This window comes from Podarcis filfolensis (assembly GCF_964270895.1).
Source record: "Podarcis filfolensis genome assembly, chromosome: 13".
NCBI classification, from domain to species: domain Eukaryota; kingdom Metazoa; phylum Chordata; class Lepidosauria; order Squamata; family Lacertidae; genus Podarcis; species Podarcis filfolensis.
Window position 1 is genome coordinate 50,491,163 of NC_139615.1, and position 21,519 is coordinate 50,512,681.

General features: G+C 44.0%; 1 protein-coding gene across 2 annotated transcripts in view; it reads right to left on the reverse strand.

Annotated features, from left to right (window-relative positions):
- COL15A1 (collagen type XV alpha 1 chain) overlaps window positions 1-21,519 on the reverse strand; it is a 126,437-nt gene that overhangs the window by 50,862 nt on the left and 54,056 nt on the right. For both annotated transcript variants that reach the window (XM_083582447.1, XM_083582448.1), the window contains exons 4-14: window positions 19,865-19,939; window positions 19,235-19,324; window positions 15,623-15,767; window positions 15,200-15,318; window positions 14,530-14,667; window positions 10,424-10,450; window positions 7,778-7,840; window positions 6,710-6,787; window positions 4,842-4,904; window positions 3,618-3,752; window positions 673-735 (exon numbers count right to left, since the gene is read on the reverse strand). In XM_083582447.1, the coding sequence (XP_083438573.1) occupies window positions 673-735; window positions 3,618-3,752; window positions 4,842-4,904; window positions 6,710-6,787; window positions 7,778-7,840; window positions 10,424-10,450; window positions 14,530-14,667; window positions 15,200-15,318; window positions 15,623-15,767; window positions 19,235-19,324; window positions 19,865-19,939 (996 nt within the window). The remainder of the gene's footprint in view (window positions 1-672; window positions 736-3,617; window positions 3,753-4,841; window positions 4,905-6,709; window positions 6,788-7,777; window positions 7,841-10,423; window positions 10,451-14,529; window positions 14,668-15,199; window positions 15,319-15,622; window positions 15,768-19,234; window positions 19,325-19,864; window positions 19,940-21,519) is intronic.

The window sequence follows — 21,519 nt, forward strand, 5'->3', positions numbered from 1 at the left end:
CACCTTAAAGACCAACTAAGTTAGTTCTTGGTATGAGCTTTCGTGTGCATGCACACGAAAGCTCATACCAAGAACTAACTTAGTTGGTCTTTAAGGTGCTACTGGAAGGGGAAAAAAAATTTGTTTTGACTATGGCAGACCAACACGGCTACCTATCTGTAACATAAAATCCAAGTCATTTATATATGGTAGTTGTAAGGATGACAACAAAATATAATGTGAGAAGAATTTTCAACAATCAAAACTTTGAGCAATCAAAACCTATTATTATTATTATTATTATTATTATTATTATTATTATTATTCACACTGGAATGGTGCTACTGACAGAAGGCATATTATCAAGTATCTGTGTCTGCAAAGCAAATTATTAAATACTGAGCTTCCACCCCAAATGGAGGCTGGCCTAGGTCTGTGGTTCCCCATTAGCTGAGCACAGTGGACCCCCTATTTTTTCAAAAGTCAAGCCATGGACCCCCTACTTTTTAAAATGTTCATATCTCTATGCTAGTTTTTGTTTTGTGAAAGGTGCCATGGACCCCCTGGGTGGGTTGTGCAGTCCCCCCTGGGATCCACGGACCACCAACTGGGAACCACTGACCCAGGTCATCCTTCCCAAACCACCTGCTTCCCCAGGCATCTCTAAAACAAACTCTTGCGTTTGCAACTTACTTTTTCTCCCTTTGCTCCTGCAGAACCAGCCAATCCATCTTGACCGGGACGACCAGGGGGACCCTGAAAAATCACAGATGTGAGGTATTTGTAATGACACAAATTATAAGGCTGCTTTTTAACTTACAGTATAATGCTTTTTTTAAAAAAAGGACTACCCCTCATATGTTCAGCATGATCTTTATAATCTCTTCATTAGTTAACAGGAGTCTGGAATGTCTAGATGATTAACAACTTCTTGGCAGTCGGATGAATGCATTCAGGATAGAACTAATTACAGTGGCAGACCCATGTCTTAGAATAGAGGTCGCAGCAACCAGCTGTAAAAGCAACAGCAGGAAGGTGTTTCAGCAACGAACTGGCAGAAGAGGGGGCGACTGTGTCTCTCACCCACAACTCCCCCCTTACATCTCCTCACCTTCAGTTGTACTCCCGACTAAGTCAACTTATGCTGAAGCCTGGCTAAGTGAAATTCAGTCGTGGGGAAGGGAAGGTATTCACCATGCTTCTCCCACCTGCAATTTCTCCACGTAAAATTGACATTTTATGTTTTGCTTTTAAGCCGTTTGGTGCAACACACAGCCCAAGACAGAGGTTGCTCCCATAATGCATAGCTCAGATCTTAGATTCACTTGAAAGCATCTGGCTGGACACCTATACTTCATATAAAGGCTGTGTGATATTGGTCAGCCTTAAGTTCCTTGAAGAGATTCTTATCACTGCAGGTGATAACCCTGTTGAACAACTTATGTTCTGGAAATGGGGAAACAAAATGCGCAGAGCAGACAGTCTCATTTCATGGAAATTTTCAGAAACAGCAGTCATAAGATGTGTTGTGTTTGTATGAGGGAAGAGAGCTGATGCTACTTTCTTCCTGCTCCTTTGAGCATGTTGGCAGTGTAAGTAGGTGGTTAAAAACAAAACATCTTGTGCCATACTTCAAACACTACTGTGTACTTGTGACAATGTATGGGAGGTAACTGATTATTAAAGGGCTGAAGTTGTAGGTGTTAAGCACGCATCCTGCTAGTCAAATTCCACCCACAAACTTTTGCAATCAGACAAAACACCTGTAACTTTCAAGTTCTTAGTAAGATGAAAATTTCCAGTTGCTAAAGGCAGTTTTTACCCATGCATTTTCAGACACGCTTCCTATTAAAAAGTTGTCCGGTCAACAAGGCTGAGATCACCACAGGGGCTACGCTGGCAAATCTGCTCTTAGAATTATTTCCCAATTCCATGCCTCATCATGGGTTCTTAGGCAGGTTGGGGTGGAGGTCCCTCTAATTCAGTACTTAAGTGCTTAAGAAGACAGGTTTGGGGGCAAACTGAATGCTACTTGGCAGTCCTTTGTGATGAAGCCCCACCTTATACATACTTCAACCTGTGGCCCTTTAGTGCACTTTATTAAATACCATTGAGATAACTGGAACTAAATCCAAATACACAGTTTAGAAGAGAGGGAGCTTCTGAAAAGCCTTCTTTTCAATTAGGCAATAAATCATCTCACTCAAATTACCCAACTATGCTCCAGTAATCACAGATTGCGTCTGTGATAAATTCTGATTTTACAGACAAACTGTTTGCAGAAAAGAAAGTTTTGAAGGCTGATATGGTGTGCTGATTTAAAAAATGGGAATGGACAGCAGTCATAAAAAGAAGCAGCCCAAAGGCATGAATCAAGCATTGTGGTGAGCACTGGCACACAGCCTTCTTCCCTCCTGCCCTCTTGTGTGACATCCTATGGGCCTTCTTTGGTTCAAAGCTTTTGGGGAACAGCCCTGGCGGAGGAAGTAGCAAGGCTTTTAGAAGCAGCTGTAGGATTTCCCCAAAAGCCCTGTCAGAACAGGGGCTCTAGCCCCTGATGGAGAGACTCCACCAGGCCTGATCCCAAGATGCCCAACTCTGGCTGGGCAAGGAGCCATGGCCATCTGCAGTGAGACAACCCAGCCAGGCCAAGCTGGCATGATGTTTCAACTCACTTCCAGCTTCCCTGGCCATCTCATCTTTCCTTAAAGGCATCTGCAGGCATGACTATGGAGAAGCTCTTGACTAGGGCTGGGTGATATCTGGTTTTCAATATATCACCAGCTAAATATTGCAATACTTCAATATATCACAATGTTTGACAAAAGGCTGAAACTATGTAGAGGTGAATGTGGTAATGCCCTGGCAACTGCTACTACTTATGGGTCTGACAAAATTTAGATTTTTAGTGCCAGTTGTATTTTAGTGCCAGGGGAATTTGCATTTCTTTTATAAAGCAGGCCAAACCAGTAATAATGGATAAAATTTTACAGAGTAAAAAATGATTAAAGAAAATAAATATTTTTGCAAGGAAAACTTGATGCATTTAATTATATGAAAATGTTTTCAGTGATAGCATGCTTCCACTATAACATTACAGATATAAGGAGAATATATTAATGTTAATATATTAATTTGTTATTAATAATAACAAATGTGTGAGAAAGAAAGGGGAGAATTGAGAAGAGTTCTAGGTGAGGCAGAGGGTCTGGAGGAGAAAATGAGGAGCACAGAGACAATTGCACACACACAAACACACCAAGTAAGAAGCAAATGCAGATGGGGAAAAGAGGGAAGGGGCCAGAGCAGTGTTTTCTTTTCTTTTCATTTGAAGCAACTATGGGGCATGTTTCTCTGCAGTTTCCTTGAGAAAAAAAAGGGGGGGAGCTACTTTAAAGTTAAGAAGAGGAGCTGCCACCTGCCAGCAGAGAGAGGCTGGGTTAATTTAAAACTGAAATGTCACCCAGCCCTACTCTTTACCTGGTGAAAGACAGCACTGCCATTGTCACACCTGTGCCATCCTTTGCATGGCAAATAGAGAAAGGTGGATTAAGTGCTGCCATGCTGCTAATCAATATTTGATCTTGGGCAGCGTTGCTAATATATGCAGCTAAAGTTCTCGCACAGCAAATACTCACACGAGGACCCGGATGCCCAGCGACTCCACCTTTCCCGTTTTCTCCTGGCAACCCAGGAATTCCTGCATTTGAATCTGGTGCTGGCAGTCCTGGAGCCCCCGGTAGACCTGGAGGACCTGGAGGCCCAGGGGCACCCTAGATAAATCAGATATATTCAGATTAAGATTTTGCTCCTGTTCCCTCAGCAATGGACTCACTGGGACACCCTGAGAAGCTGATGTCTCTCAGCTTCACACAGCACAGCACAAGAACAATAAAACTTGTTTACTTCAGAGAGTTCCTACAATGACAATGGATGTGAAATGCCTTATTATAGTGCTATAAGTGCCATAATTATAGTGCTATAAGAATACATTGGATGTTCTTAATCTAGGCCACTGAATATGGTTAAACTTTCAGAAAAATCCAGAATCCCCAGAGTATAATTTTCAGGTTAAGAGTCCACAGGACTTTGTAAAATTACGCACCTCAGAACAAACTGATATCGGTGTGACAGTGAACCAGTTAGTTCTCAGGCTCCTCTGTCATTTCAGGTGTCATTTAAAGGGAGGTTTAGACCAAGGTTACCAGACGTCCCCGTTTGCCAGGGACAGTCCCCGGATTTACAAATCAGGCCCCTGACAAAATCCATCTATTTAGTAGGAAGTTGAAAAGTGTCCCCGGTTCATTGAAAAAAATCTGGTAACCTTAGTTTAGACCACGGTTTAGTCCACTGGGTAGGGTTTATTTCATAGCCTATGTCGTGCTTCCATTGTTTTTTGACTGAGGTGAGGGGATTTATGGGATTCTGGAGCAGTGTTTTGTATACTGCGGATACCATCTCCTTGCCGTGTCCCTCTGCTGTCAGGAAAAGGTTTTCGAAGGAGGACACCTTCACTCTGGTGTGGTTCCCCTTTATTACACAAACAGCCCAACAACAAAACCCCACCGACAGCATACGAATCAATATGGCTATCTTGACCCAACAGAGAAGAAGAAGAAGAAGAGTTTGGATTTGATATCCTGCTTTATCACTACCCTAAGGAGTCTCAGCTGCATGTGGAGGAGCGGGGACGCGAACCCGGTTCACCAGATTACGAGTCTACCACTCTTAACCACTACATCACGCTGGCTCTACCATACAGGTTTTTCTCTTATTGTGATGTTAGTGTCTTATATCTTTAAAGGTACTTTGTGATTTGGAAAGCCTTTACAAGTTAGCAGTAGCCATCAGAAGCTACGTACCCTTGGAAATTCCATGTCTCTGTCAGAGTCACCAGACCCAGAGGCTTCCATTTCCACTCTTCTCTGAAACAAACAACATTAATTTTAGAATATTGTTGGTGGGATGTGAATTCCACATCCCAGTAATTCTCTTCAACATTCCTTAAAATTCCTCAGACATTTCCCCTGAGCGGGGATGTTCTAATTTGCCTCAAATTATATTTCAGGTGAAACTAAGAAGCAGCCTAGCTCTTACTCCATGCCAGAGAATTTTTTCCAGACTCACTGGAATTCCTTTGGCTTTTCTCAATAGTCATCAGATGATTATGCCTAAGCAGGAATTTGGGGTGAAATTCATTGATGATAACTCTAATATTACCCTGTAGAGAGAAGACACTGGCAGAAAAGGATGGATAAATCTGTTGATGGACATAGAGCTGTGATTCAACTTCATAAAGGGCCAAAAACTTAAAACCGGGAGCTCTGTAAGCCACACCTGAGCACCTTGCTCTCTGCCTCACTGTGACAACTTGCAGCAGTGTCATTGCCTGTTATCGGTTGTGTATGGACTTAATAAAATCTTATTAAAAAGGAAAACCAAAACCAAATTAGATAAACACAAAGAACAGACCAAAAATCAACTTGCTTGAAGTGCCAACTGCCTGGGGAAACAAAAATATATTTGCGCTGACAATGCAGGCGCTCGGCAAACTTCCCTGGAGAGAGCATTTCACAGCCGAGGGGCAGCCACTGAAAAGGCCTGTTCTCTCACAGCCACTTTCCATGTCTGTCTTGGGGGGTGAACCACAGAGAAGGACCTCCCTTGTAGGAGGCACATTGAAATATACTCAGAGTCGCAAAGTGATTTCATGCTCTTTATTCAGCTCATAGTGGTGAGGAGGAATGAATGAAAGTCCCCTCAAGGTATCTGCTTTATATACATTATTTACACAATGGGCTGCACATGATTGGCTAATTCCGGAATTCTACTGTAAGCCAATCAGGTTGTGGATTCACTTCTATCTGGAGCATGATTGGGTGGTTCCTGCCAACCAATCATACTGCTGCATTGTTCTAGGACCAATCAGACTGCTGCATTCTGAATCCTATTGTTCTAGGACCAATCAGACTGCTGCCTTTTGGATCCTATTGTTCTAGGACCAATCAGACTGCTGCAGTTTGGATCCTATTCAACTCAGTACATAACACACATGGAGCTTGAAGACTAAGATGACACCAGACTACATTTGCTCCTCGATCTGTGGACTAATGTTCCTGTCTGCTGTCCCTGCCATTCCCTGCCTTGCTTCACCTTCAGGCATTTTTCTTCCCAGAGAAAAACAGGTGTGCCGAAGAGGAAGAATGGAGGGCCGTGGTGACTGGGGTGTGTGGGTGTGTGCAGAGGGGGAAGAATCATTCATGAATCTGCCCCACTCACATACAATTCCAAGTGCTGCATGTCTTATATTGACATGAAAATTCTCCCCCCGCCATGCTCTCTCACTTTGGGTACTTTTCTGCCTCCCTGACTGGCTGGGGACAAGAGTGCCTGAACTGAGGGTAGGGAGATAAGGTGTGGGGTGGCATTTATGTGCATCCGGCATTTGATGTCGGACTTAGGCATGCTCTTGCACTCTGCTTTACATGAGAATGAGGCAGGCAAATGAATAACCAAGCCAAACTTCCACCATCACGTTTACTTTGAGCCAGGTTTCTCTGCCCGCTCAGCTTGGCCATGCCTATTCCCTCCAGACTCCTCTCAACTTGTCTCCTCTCTGAGACGTGGGCTGTTTTGTGTGACGTTTCACCACCAGAAGCTCAACGCAACATAAGGCTGGAGAGACAAACAAACAGGGGAGCTGTTCCACATAACAAGCGCTCAAACTCACAAATCCCCTGGACGGAGCAGGTGGCCCAGGAGGCCCTGGAAGCCCAGGGGGGCCGGGTAGTCCTATGCCAGCATCTCCCTAGAACAAGAATAAATATGGTGAAGTTGTGAGGGGTTTGGAACACACACGTTAAGTTAGGAGATGGTCTGTTTAATGCACACCCACCTCATGAGCCTTGCTGAGAACTGGGTGGATGAGCTGAGGGGAGCTGACCCCTCTCAGCTTTGTACACCTAGGGACGCTGTGTGTAGCACCAACACAGATGAGACTTAGCAGACCTACTAGATTTTTTTGTCTAGTCTGAACTGCATTTTTATGGTACGTTTATTGTTATTTTAATTCAACAGTTATGGAACTTTGGTGAATAGTGGTATATAAATATTTTAACTACACAAATAAAGTAAACTCTTGAAGGTCCACTATGAAAAGTATGTGATACGTTTTCATAGAATTGTAGTAGAGTTGAAGGAACTCTTAAGGGTCATCTAGTCCAACCCCCTGCAATTCAGGAATCCCAACTAAAGAATTCATGAGAGATGACTATCCAACCTCTGCTTAGGGAGTCCAAGAGCTGTTACTGTCAGAAAGTTCAGTTTTATTCTGAGACTAAAATTGGCTGGACCCCACGCCACAGTTGCCTTAGCTTCCATGAAGGTATGCAGAATAGGGTGTAGCCCAATAAAATGGGACCCATTTCAGAAGTTGTGGTCTCAGAATGTAGACAAGGTACTTGGAGTTCAGCTGACTGCCTGGGTACTCAACCCTGGTTATATGTCTAGACATTTAAGCCCATCGCTACATACTGAATTTGCTTCTGTAATGCTGCTACAAGCCTTTTAAAATGCACTCACAACATCGGCATGTGATGTGGCTTCCTAGGAGATGTGCAGTCATGTCTTAGGACCATCACTCCCTACATGGAAGAAACATGGGAGTGCCTTCTGCCAAAAGCTTCTGTCATAGGTGAAGCCACCTTAGTTCACAGGATGCATCAGTTCACATGACCCACGATTCTCATGGCAATGAAACACCACTGTTTTTTTTTAAAAAAATCAAAACAGTGCCTACCTTTTCTCCTTTAAGGCCAGGTTCCCCCTTTAGCCCTGGAGAGCCCTGAAGTCCTGGTTTACCCTAAAAGAGAAGGTATATTAACATCCCTTTTCCATTAGCATTATTCTGTACTGAAAGGCTGTAATTAAAGTAAGTGTAGTGCGCCAGCAATCCCCTTCCTCTTGCTTCACCATTCAGTGTGCCAGGGAATGGAATCATATTTGGTTCCTGAAGTATCCCACCTAACCTGGGCTGTGGTGGAATCATATGGACCAGCAGCCAATAGCTTGTTGACTGGCTCCAGTTCATGGACCACCATCATGAATAGCACTGATCCCAGTTCAGAACAGCTGAAGGAGGTTCTGTCTAATGAGGACATTTCCTGGAACTCATATGCCTGGGAATAATATGCTGGTGAATACAAGGCAATGTGCTGAGTACAGAAATTGACTTTTTGAATCATGGCAACAACCTGCAGGTCAATGATATTTTTTTATGCAGAACTTAGCATGTTGAAGTGGTCTTGTAAACATATGCCCAGATAATTTCCTTAAAACATCTTGCAAAAATGGGTTGAATGGAGGCTTGAAAAGTTGCCAAAACATGTGGAAGGATTCAAAACATCTGTTGTTTGATATGCCCGCATCAAATAATAATAATACTGCTTTATCTTGTACTTCAGTACGTAAAAATGGTTGTGCTGAGTGGCCTGTATTCAGAACCTCCATATATTATTAATTTATTTGACTTTCATAACTATCTTCCTTTCTTTTAGGAGGAGACAACCTCTCTACAAGGCAGCTGTAGTGTAACATCCAAAATTACAACTGCCTCCTCCTCTTCCGGCTAACTCACTTCTGGGAGAGGATGGGTCAAGTGGCAATTATTCCAGCAGAAGGAATAAATGCAAGAACTAAGTTCTCTCCCACTATGAAGTGGGACCAGCTTCCGAAAAAGACTGAGGGGGCCCAACATGACGTCCTTACTCCTGACATCATGTGTGTAGCGCTGCGAGGCGTCAGGAGGTGGAGTTGAACATGGCGGCAGAATGGCCCCAGAGGCTGGTGGGCCCTCTCCCCCTGCTGCACAAGGGAAAGACAGGCTTTCCGGTGAGTAAGGGATAGGACTTCAGTGGTCTGCACAGCCCATGAGTAGCAGACACAAAGTAAGTTATACAAAACTGGAAGCATGAGCACATTTGCTTAGTTTGTATAATCTACAGAGGGCAAAATTTGGATTTCCAAGCTACAGACTTCTGATTAAAAAACAAGATACAACATATACACTCTTGCCCATTCAACACCTACCAATAGTATATGTCATTTGCATAATCTATATAGGAAATCTTGAATTACAGTATTGTTTTAAAAATTTTCAGTGAAGTTTGTAATATTAAGAAAAATACAGTATCAGAATAAAAGCGAGGATTTCCAGAGCAGTTATATCCACAATTGCTATTTATAGAAGGAAGGGCACGATCCAGATAAAGCTAAACACCTCTACGTTCAAATTTACAAAGCCCTTAACGGCTTGGATCCCGGGCTGCCTCGTGCATTTATTTCTGCCCACTCACTAAGGTCTTTGTGCCCCCCTCCCACTTGACTCAGATGCATGGCCCACATCTCCACCAGGAGCATTTTCTGATCTTATAGCTTTAAGTGATTTCATGTTTACTGTATCTGTTTCATCTTTCTGTACACTGCTTGGAAGCTGCTGTGTTAAGTGGTATACATTGTTGAAATAAGCAACTAACTGAAGGCTTGACATTTTACTCATATGGGGAAAAGCAGAATGCTTTGCTGCCAGGAAAGAGAGAGAAAATACCTAGCTTCCACTCAAATAATTTGCTGTCACAATGTGTTGTGGCTCTAAAAGGGGATTTGTTAAATTTCATGGAGGATATGTCTCATCGATGCCTGCTATACATGAACAAGTGTCTCCGCTATGTGTGTGTTACGGGGAAACTGTTGAATCTCTTTCACATATAATGTTCAACTGTCCCCTACATAGCATAGCCAGGGCTAAATTCCTGGGTCCTGCTTTACTGCACTTGGTTGGCAGGCCTGTTGAGTCACACGCCGCACTGCTTTTGCAGGATACAGATCCTTCTGTAACTCTGCAGGTGGCGAGATTTCTGAATGCGGTTATCTCACACTCAAAAACCACCAAAAACCAACAACAACATAAAAACTAATCGAACTGTTATGATGAGAGTGCATGTCGGAGTTTGTCTTCAGTTTTCCTTTTCTGTGATCCATCCCTTGGAGCTCTCCTGGCCCCAAGCCGTCACTTGGCTCTGCTCAATGACCCACCCTTGCATCGTGGTGTTCACCTGTTGTCGGATATATCTGTTTTTATGTCCCTGTGTTTTTATGTTTGTACATATTTTATGGGCTAATAGCCGTAAATAAATTGTAAATTTGTAAATACATGAACAAGAGCAACTCCCTGCTCAGGGAAAGCCTCTCTCTGGAATTTTTCTGTTCCTGGGGAGTGAACAGGGGGAAGGTTTGTTTTCTTTGTCCTGCTCACTGGATTCCTGGGGGCATCTGGACAGAAGGACTTGGAAACCAAATGCTGGACTAAACTGAAACACTACGTTTTATATACACAAATGCTGGGCACTTGGATAGTGTCATCCATACGTATATCTAGGTTACTTACCGGTAACCCATCTTTGCCAGAAATGCCCTGAAACAGAAACAGAAACAAACTTTACAAAACCTGTGTGAAGAGATTAAAATCAACCGATCAATACTGGCTAGCATTTTATGTTGTATTAACAATAACCTCTTCTTTGTTGTGCTGATAAAATAATTTTCTATCTTTGTCTCCTGCCTACTCTCTCTGCACCAATCCCCACTTTTGGTACCTATAAAACCTACATAACTACCGCCAATTGCTGGTTCTCCCTTAAAATGGACTACTGCTTTGACAGAATTTGTCTCCGGCTTGCAGCCCAGCAATATGTGATGAATTGACATGTGTTACCTCTAAGTCTGGAGCATGCCCAGTCCTTTATTCAAGCAGCTCAACAAAGCAAGACATAACAACTGTATCTGATTTTAGTCAAATGCAGACGGAAGTTTAATAATAATAATAATAATAATAATAATAATAATAATAATTTATTATTTGTACCCCGCCCATCTGGCTGGGTTTCCCCAGCCACTCTGGGCGGCTTCCATAGAAACCAAAAATACACTAAATTATCACACATTAAAAACTTCCCTGAACAGGGCTGCCTTAAAATGTCTTCTGAATGTCAGGTAGTTATTTATCGCTTTGACATCTGATGGGAGGGCGTTCCACAGGGCGGGCGCCACTACCGAGAAGGCCCTCTGCCTTGTTCCCTGTAGCTTTGCTTCTCGCAATGAGGGAACCGCCAGAAGGCCCTCGGCGCTGGACCTCAGCGTCCGGGCAGAACGATGGGGGTGGAGACGCTCCTTCAGGTATACTAATTCCATATTAACTAATTCCATATTAACTAATTCCATGTTACAAATCCCAATAGCTAACTCTGTTCTGTCAGTAGGCACCTGAACCGAACCACAAACTGGTGCTTCCATCCTCACCAGGGAAGAAGAGATGAGTGAAGATCTACACAGGAACAAGGGAGTATTAAAGATCTGTACCATGGGCAGGCAAACTAAGACCCGGGGGCCGTATGCAGCCCAATCACCTTCTAAATCTGGCCCATGGACGGTCCAGGAATCAGTGTGTTTTTACATGAGTAGAATGTGTCTTTTATTTAAAATGCATCTCTGGGTTATTTGTGGGGTATAGGAATACGTTCATTCCCCCCCCTCAAAATATAGTCCGGCCCCCCACAAGGTCTGAGGGACAGTGGACCGGCCCCCTGCTGAAAAAGTTTGCTGACCCCTGATGTACATCAAGATCTGCTGTCCCTCTGGATCTTGCCCCTGAGGCAGTTGCCTCCCCATGCCCCGTGGGTGAGCCGGTCCTGGACAAACGAGATAATCCACTGACAGATTTGCCACACATTTAGAGTGGTGTGCTTAGTGTTGCGGCTGAAGAAATAAATGGGGTCTGGCAACAGGCCTAGTAACAAACAGGCTGAGATGTGTTTGCCTCCGGCCGCCTGAGAAAATGTATCAGGTTTGCTCGGACTGCGCTGACATGTGGGCAGAAGGTGGAGCTGCTCCAGGCCCCAAGAATTCTGAAGCAGGAGCCAATATCAAAGGTGGCCTTCACTCGCTCTGCTGGCAGCAGCCAGTGTCAAAACATGACTCTGGCCACTCGGACTTCCTCAGAACAAATTAGGAAGCTGCTCCCAGCAGTGGCTTTGGCTGCTGTTGGCACAGGTCAGGGTAAGTTTTGTAGCTACATTTCCTTCCTGCTTACACATACCAGGAATGGGTCTAAAGTGCTGCTTTGATGGTATATTTGCTAAACGTGCTCAAGAGAAGCCAGATGTGTGCAAGAAGGCAATCTGTGTTATGTTGTTGCTGGTTGAAGGGCTTCAAGAGAGGAAACGGCTGAATAGAACAACCCCTTGTGTGCGTACCTTTGGACATGGCCTTACTTGTCTAACTGCAAACCTCAAAAACGTATCCAATTTAAGCAACACCACTTTGATTGCCAGTTCGGCTTTTTGAGTGCCACTCTTAACCACCTATTATTTTAGCTGTTTTTGTCCCATCTGGTGGCAGGAAGATGTTTTAAAGAAGGTAGGGCTGCCATATTTCAAAAAGTAAAAACTGAAAGTTGTTGATGCCAAAAACCCCGTGATTTTTTGATTGACTTGTCTAAGGTCCAAGACAAAGCGCCGCCTTTTGGAAATTCCCCCCAAATGTCAATTCTGCCTTTGAAATCCCGGTAATGTCTGGGAAAATCTGGGTGTATGGCAGCTTTAAAAGAAGGGGCTTTAAGGGGAGGGCTTGGCTTTCCCTCCTGATGGTTCATGCTGGACTTTAAATCACATGTATCCTGCTTTGTAGTGGACCAGGAAGGCCTGGGCTGGGACCTGCCATCATCAGGGATATTTGCAGCTTGAGAAGTGCCACTGAATTTTAGGAAACATTTTTAGCTCACTTCTGAAAATCATAGTCTCAGAAAATGACAGCTGATTTATATCGTACGCACGCTGAATGAGTTTAGACAAGAGAGGGCAGACAACAATATTTAAAGGAAGCTGGCAGCTGGGGAAGGAGACTGAGGCAGCAGTGCCAAGAAGAGTCAGCACCTGGGACAAATGGTGCTGATGCCAGCTAGCCAGGAGCAGCCCAGTTTACAGCCAGTTTACAGGCCTGGGGCTTGCCCTTAAAATCCTGGGCTTCAAGTAAGTGATGGGAGGCTGGCTGGTCATCATCTAGAAGACCTCTGGGTCTGTTCACTAGGGGATCACAGTATGGTTTCTTTATTTCTCCTGAAGCATGACCATGAGAAACTGGGTCCATGTTTGTTTAACTGAGCTGTCAATTAAATGAAAATGCATAATGCCAAACAAAAACATTTCAGACTGAACCTTCAGGTTCTACAGGTCTCGAACTATGAGCCCTAGAGGTCAGTATCAGCTCCCTAACCATTGTGTCACCAAAAGAACTCTACTGCTTCCTTCAAATCACTGTAATCAATTTGCTGCTCAGCACCAACCTTTCCCATTCACCCTCGGCTCCTTTGGGATGAAGGGTAGGATATAAAATAATAACAACAATATTAATAATGGAGTTAGAATCAAGAGTTTAGCTATAACTAATGCATGATGATTAAAACGCCTCACTGCTTGGTAGGGTTCAGTTAAAATCATTTATCTCACATTGTGTCCATTTTAATCAGTGTCCAAAAGACTTCCCATTTCTGCAATTTTTTCACATCCACATTCATTTAATACAGTGGAACCTTGGTTGTGGAACATAATCTGTTCCAGAAGACTGTTTGACTTCCTAAACGCTCGACAACCGAGGCGCAATTGCCGGTTGGCAAAATCCATTGAAAAATGGAGAAACGCACCTCAGAAGCTATTTGACTTCTGGGTTGTCAGCATTTGAAAGCCGAAACGTTCAACTTCTGAAGCATCAACGACCAAAGTTCCACTGTACTGTTCTTCTTCCTCTTAGAAGCATTTCACTCCTTACCTGTCCTCATTGCCCTCAGCCCCTCAATGCCCTCACTGCCCTTTAATTCCACATGTTGTGGCAATCTGCATAGTGTTCTTCACAACATCACAATCTTCTGCCTGATGTGGTGACATCACAGATGCACAACGACGAAACATATTTTTATGTGTTTATTATTTAATGACATGGGTTGCCGCAGCCAATGGAATTTAACAACATTGTGTGGACAAATGAGACCAAAGCAAATTAGGACCAGGAAAAGAAAAATGTGCTAAAAAGAAGTAGAAAGGTTTGGATTTGATATCCCGCTTTATCACTACCCGAAGGAGTCTCAAAGCAGCTAACATTTTCCTTTCCCTTCCTCCCCCACAACAAACACTCTGTGAGGTGAGTGGGGCTGAGAGACTTCAGAGAAGTGTGACCAGCCCAAGGTCACCCAGCAGCTGCATGTGGAGGAGCGGGGAAGCGAACCCGGTTCACCAGATTACGAGACTACTGCTCTTAACCACTACACCACACTGGCTCACCCAGGGGAAGAGAAAAGAGTGTTGAATAACCTTGAAACAGTGCAAATGCACATCAAGGTGAGTATTTTTGTTAGCATTTTATGGCTGTATCCAATTATGCTGCCTCACAAAAGCAGAAAACATTCTGCACAGATCTAGTGTTCAGTGAGAGTGCAATACTTACAGGTTTACCATCCAGTCCAGGCTTTCCAGGAAGCCCAGGTTGTCCAACAGTCCCGGGTTCTGCTTCATCCAGGCCTGCTTTTCCTGGTGGCCCTGGTGGTCCTTCCTCTCCCCTTTCACCTTTTTCACCTTTTTGGCCCTTCAGGTAGAAAATATACAGTTATGGCTATGAGCCTAAACTGATTTATTGGGAACTCATCCCCATTTGGAACAAATGGGTTTGCTTCTGAATAAACATGGCTAGAACTGGACAGTGAACTTTATTTTTGTACTTTAAGGCATAAATGACGTTAAAGAGACTGTGCAACCTAAGTAAGGGGTGCTTTGGTGAGGGTGGGGTGGGGGTGCAGCAGGGGCAGGGCAGGACTTCCCTATTTGCCACAAGCAGTGAAACAGGACAAGCCACCCCTGATTTGGAGTTACGTATATTCATGCACAATTGTGTGGAAGAAAGTTGTTAGTGTGAAACATCTCTGGCATATGCTGCATTCCGTGGGAAGGGCAGCTGATTCCCCACACCAGCCCCTCCAAGGAAGAAATCCAAGGACAACTTTAGACCACAATCCGAAACATGTTTACTCAGAGGTAAGCCCCACTGAGTCCCTCAGGTCTGATTCCCAAGTAAGTGGATGACGGATTGCAGCCTTACTCCTGCATGAAACCATACTTGCCTTTTCTCTGCCTGTAACTTGCAGAAAACCATCAGGAGGGTCAGGTGCTGTTTTTAATATTTCCTGAGCCATAGTGGTAAGTTCACTTTCCTCTTTTCTAATTTCTGTAGTGGTTAAACCTAAAGGGGGGTGGGAGGCAGAAATTGCATGCGTCATAAAAATATGCAAGAGACTGCATAATAAAACATAATCTGTCAGGAATGACATAATGGTGTTGATTTGGTTCATCTGGGGGGCGGGGGGCGGGGAGCACTGAAAAAAATGACAGTAAATGACAATACAAAAAAATTAAGCAAAGGACAAATTCTAAGCTGAAAACAACTGTGGGTTGTTGTTTTTTAAAGGTAGTGTTTAACTAAAATGATCATAACACTCTACGCTACAATTAAACTGACACAAGCAAAGAGTTTAAAATTACAGTGCCTTGTTTTTGGACTTTAGTTGGTCCCAAAGTTGCTTCTAAGAGATGGTGGCCTGAGAACTCCGTCTCTTCAGAATGAGGTGCTGTGGTTGGCGGGGCATCTACAGGTCCAGCTGTTGTTTCTTCAGATACATTCTGAGTCAGGAGCTAGGCAAGAACGCAAGGCAAATGTTATCTGGATATTATTACTGGGAAAACACATTGTTGTGAGAGGCAGAGCATAAATCTGTGTGCTTTGTTCTTTTTCAAGGTACTTTTGGATCCATGACAATGCTATTTCCCCCCCTAAACATCACTTACCTTCTAGATAATAATTGAGTGTGTGAAATAGAGGGTGTGGTTGGCCCATGGAAGTAACTTTGTTGAGCTAACACACCAACTAAAGGTAAAGGTAAAGGGACCCCTGACCATTAGGTCCAGTCATGACCGACTCTGGGCTTGCGGCGCTCATCTTGCTTTAATGGCTGGGGGAGCCGGTGTACAGCTTCCGGGTCATGTGGCCAGCATGACTAAGCCGCTTCTGGCGAACCAGAGCAGCACACGGAAACACCGTTTACCTTCCTGCCGGAGCGGTACCTATTTATCTACTTGCACTTTGACGTGCTTTCAAACTGCTAGGTTGGCAGGAGCAGGGACCAAGCAACGGGAGCTCACCCCGTCGCGGGGATTTGAACCACCGACCTTCTGATCGGCAAATCCTAGGCTCTGTGGTTTAACCCACAGCGCCACCCGCGTCCCTAACACACCCACTAAGTTAGAAGTAATACCAGTGGAGGCTGGTTCATTAGCGCAATTACTAGTGGGAATTGTAAGCAAAAAGTGCAAAAGTTTCCTCCAAATACACAAAACTCTTAAAGCCGCAGACTTTTCTGTTTCCCACACACTCCAGAGCCCTCCATTCAAACTTAGAGAGGTACGTATTTCAGTCAATCTCCTGTTCTCTGCCAATCAGCTCTCTGCCCTGTTCAGCCAGTCCCAATCCAAAACAATGCTATGGCCAGCAGGTCCCTTCCATCGATCTCCAAGCAGAACAATTCCTTCTAGAGGGATATTTCCCTTGCCTGAAAAAGCGGACATTTTTATGAGCTGAAAACACCTGTGTATGAAAAACATAGTGCAATTGTGTTTGTTACAGGAGCATTTGCAATGTGCTCTAGGCAACAGTGGCACCAAAAAGCAGCTTTATCTGCCTGGCAGCTGGGTTGTGTAAAAGTAGGGGCCTTCATTTGCTTCACTCTATGCTTCCAGCTTTGGACAGCTTGCTTGGTTGTTTGCAATGCTCCTGTGTGAACATCCACTTTCCAAAAGCATCTGTTGGGTGACTCTGCTGGCTATTATATACAGTCTTGAGCTCTGCTTTGGCATTTGGCAAGGAAGAACACACTGAGATCCAGTGAGCATTCTCTGCAGCCAGTATATAAATCCAGGGACTTGTTGGCATGTAGACACTTCACAGCTGGCAAAAACGTTTTAAGTTTTGTTAGCGGCAGCATAAATCTTGAGAAATTCAACGCACTGAAGTTCTCTCTAGCATGCCCTTTTAAGTCCATGGGTATTTAACATACCATTTTTTAAAAAATGAAGCTATGAATCCTCCTCAAAGTAAAAAAAGACTTTCCCATTAAATTCTTACGGCTTTAAAAAACGGATCACTTCACGAGACTTTCTGGCTTATGATTGTTTGGCTTCAAAATCTACACAATGTAAAACATGGGGTGATTATTGCACACAAAGAGCCTTAGTGTAGCTGTAACGAGGGCTGCACGCAAACTGCTCTTTGTCTGGAGGCGGAATGAGGGGCAGAAGACAGTTGCCAAAGGAGCGAGTGAAGAGGCTACATATAGGATAGTACTTGTCTTTAAGCCACGAAATCACCTCCCCTCTCAGCTTCAGTCCTTGGTATTGCATTAATTCAGTGTCTGCATCTGCTGGGAAAGTATTTTATCCCTCTGAAGTATCTTAAGGGAGACCCGTCAAGATTCAACTTGATGCCCTGATGCAATATACAAAAAACCTGAAGCCTAGAATCTACATGCTAGCACATTAGAGCACATTAGAGTTCATATTAATATTACTCCCTACTTTAAATAACTATTATAAATAAGTTGGGCAGTGGACACAAGGAAAATTCTAATCATTATGGAATCATTCACATTACTGTATAGGAAAAGCACAGTGTACAAAATGCATTTCTGTATATATAAACTTTTAGACTAACATAGTCTATCTTTATTTTTGCCTAAGAAATAATTCTGATGCAATTCTGGAGCTCCCTGCTCTACGAAAAACAACTGATGAATTTTAAGGGAAGCAAAAATGGCTTGGTAAGAGTAATAAAACTTGCCAGTGGGGGTGGAGGTGGGATTCCACATACCTGTATTCTATTCCATTTCAAGGTGATTGGGGCAGATTGTAGCAATGGTATAACATGGAAAGAAGTCATCACCCACCATTAATTAGGGCATGCATCCAGGTGTCATTCCAATTAGCAACAATAGTGTCCAAACAGAAATTGCAACCAAAATATCTGATAGAAGAACTTCCTGCTGCAGGTTTTGAGTGTCCCTTCTGCTGCGATTCTGTCTCTCATACCATTACAAGGTTATTGGAACGAGAACTTCACCCACTAGAACATTTGGATGGTGGGTCAGTGGTTGTCGGTCAGTAGCAACCCGTTGTAAGTGGAAACACCCTAACTATCCTGAACTATTACTTGTAGGTACAGAGGACGGACTTTCTGGGAATGAGAAATAACCTTTTTAATGTAATTTACTTATTTATCTATTGAATTTATATACTGCCCTATGCCCAGAGGTCTCAGGGCGGCCATGAACCGTATTTGCAACACAAACAACAGAAATGATGTTTTGAATTAAAGTTAAATTGGTATAATCATAAGCATTTTGGCTTTGCCAGCTATGACTTTCAGTGCATAGAACATTATTTTGCACATTAATAGGAAGCCGCTACAATAAAGCCAGGGGTGCCTACTTGAATAAAATATTGGGGGAGCCCAGGTAAGTTCCGCCCTGCATAATCGTTCACATGACACGGTGCATGCACACCAATTGAGCAGCAATGCTCATCAACTTTGCCCCGCCCCCGGCCTTCTCAAATATGTTGTTGGGAGAGCAGGCGAAGACGCCTTGGCCCCTGGGAGTTGGCTCCAATGGATCAAGCTGAACAAGATCTAAATCATTCCTCTTCTCCCAGGCCATTGGCTAATTAAAAATCTATGGCCCTTTAAATGGCGGTGTTGCTTTTGGTTGTTGTTATCCACAGAAGGAGGAATGACTGCTGGGGGCAGCGCAGAGAAAAGAAACTCCATGGTGCATCTGCAGCAGCACTGCCGGATGCCTTCATCTGCCCCAGCTGCAGCAAAACATGTCTCTCCCTTATCAGTCTCTACAACCACAGCAAGTGCTGTAACTCACCAATGGTTTGACTTCACCCCCAAAGGCGCAATTCTCATTGTCTCCTGAGACAGACCGACGCCAACAACAAAAAGTTATGATACCATGTATTTTTGTGGTTTTATACTGTAAACTGCCCTATGATCCTTGGATGAATGGCAGTGTAGAAATTTATTAAATAATCACTATCATAATACTTACTGGGGCTTGTGAGGGCCGAATGATTTCTTGTGTCTCAGGGACACCCTCCTGTTCTTGAATGCTGTTGTAGCCACTGCTTTCTCCTGAAGCCTATGCGAAACAGGCAGGCCACAATGAAGAATTTAGGTCATGCCCACATGAGGAATTCCATAAGCCTTAGCAATTTGCACAGACACATGTACGTTCAAAGCATTAATTACTTCATTAAGTAAGATAGAAGAATAAATCCTAGACTATCCATCTCTGGTGCAGTCAGCTGTTGCTGCATGTAGTTCCAAGTTCATACTCAATGAACATAACCCTTGTAAAGAATCATTAAACCAAACATGCATCAAACAATTTAGCCTGTTGCAGCAAAAAATGAGTGTGCAAGACCTTGCACAATTTCATCTCACCCATAACTGGTGAAGCGAAAACAGGCACACACACACACCCCAGCTGCTTTCCTACCCAGGGGGAGTGGAATTCAAGGTTTGTGGCCCTCAGCTGAAGAGCTGGGCACACTGGGAGCTGTAAGCAACTTTTAATAAAAAGCGAGGACTCCTGCTTTTGTTGTGGAAACAGCTGTATCAAAACCAAGCGTCCAGTCCTTGTTGTAACTGCAGAAAGTGTGTGCAGGGAAGTACTCACATATGGGTCATCATCCTCACACTGGTCCTCGGTAGCTCTTGGATCCGGTTTGATTGTGAGCTGCTGGATGGAGCCCTGAAAGGAAGCAGAAGAGCCAATCAAGGGGACGTTCTGTATAACGAATTCCACCAAGAGCATGGGACACTTTGGGTGGTGGCTGCTGTCTTTGAAAAGAACAAATGTAGATGAATTAACTGCGACATAAAGGACTGTGGGCAATGAAAGAAAAGGATGGGGAATCTAAGGCTGTCATGAGAAAGAGAGAGATTAAATTAAGAATGCAAGGCGGCCCTGTTGAATCTGGCCAGTGGCCCATCTAGTCCAGCATCCTGTTCTCACAGTGGCCAACCAGGTGCCCACAGGAAGGCCACAAGCAAGACCTGAGCACAACAGCAGCTGCTCATCCTGCGGTTTCCAGCAACTGGTATTCTGCAGTGTACTGCCTCTACTGAACTCCAATCCTGCTTGTGGCGATCACACAGGGTCTCCAGACGTTTAACGGTCTATTGATCCCTGTGCCACCACTGTGCTCGCTTCCCCGCTGCCACCAACCCGTTACTCTCAGGTAAAACACTGAGTCCAGACAGTGGTTAAAAGTGAACCAAAAAAGCCCAAGAAGTTTATTTTACAAACATTGACAAGTTTATGGTTTCTCAGATAATATTCCTGTCAGTACAGTGGTACCTCAGGTTAAGTACTTAATTCGTTCCGGAGGTCCATTCTTAACCTGAAACTGTTCTTAACCTGAAGCACCACTTTAGCTAATGGGGCCTCCTGCTGCCGCCGCGCCGCCACAGCACGATTTCTGTTCTCATCCTGAAGCAAAGTTCTTAACCTGAAGCACTATTTCTGGGTTAGCGGAATCTGTAACCTGAAGTGTATGTAACGTGAGGTACCACTGTATCTTAACTTTAGTTTCTTTACCAGCCTATACCTTCCTAATACCTTCTGACTGATTATCTCAACTGTTTGACTGACTCCTCTTAACAGATTCTCTCCCTCTCTCCCACCAGACTAGCCAACCCACAGACTTATCTTCTCTGTCTCTTCTAACCCCATGTATCTGAAGAAGTGTGCATGCACACGAAAGCTCATACCAAGAACTAACTTAGTTGGTCTTTAAGGTGCTACTGGAAGGAAAAAATTTTTGTTTTGTTTTGACTATGGCAGACCAACACGGCTACCTATCTGTAACTCTTCTAACCCCAGACTGTCTTCTCAACCACCCTAACTCTAACTCCTCCAAAAAACCCCTCTGTGCTTAAAACCTTATACACAGTTAACTCCGCTCCTTGGGTTCCCATTACAGTGGTACCTCGGGTTACATATGCTTCAGGTTACAGACTCCGCTCACCCAGAAATAGTACCTCGGGTTAAGAACTTTGCTTCAGGATGAGAAGAGAAATCGTGCTCCGGCGGTGCAGCAGCAGCAGGAGGCCCCATTAGCTAAAGTGGTGCTTCAGGTTAAAAACAGTTTCAGGTTAAGAATGGACCTCCAGAACGAATTAAGTACTTAACCCGAGGTACCACTGTAGTTAGTCATTTTACAATTAGTTAACCCTTTCCGTATGAACCCAGTATGATGTCACACACCTAGGAGGGCAAACGCCACGCTGCCCTTCCTTCAAGGAATTCAGGGCAGCGTATTAAAATAG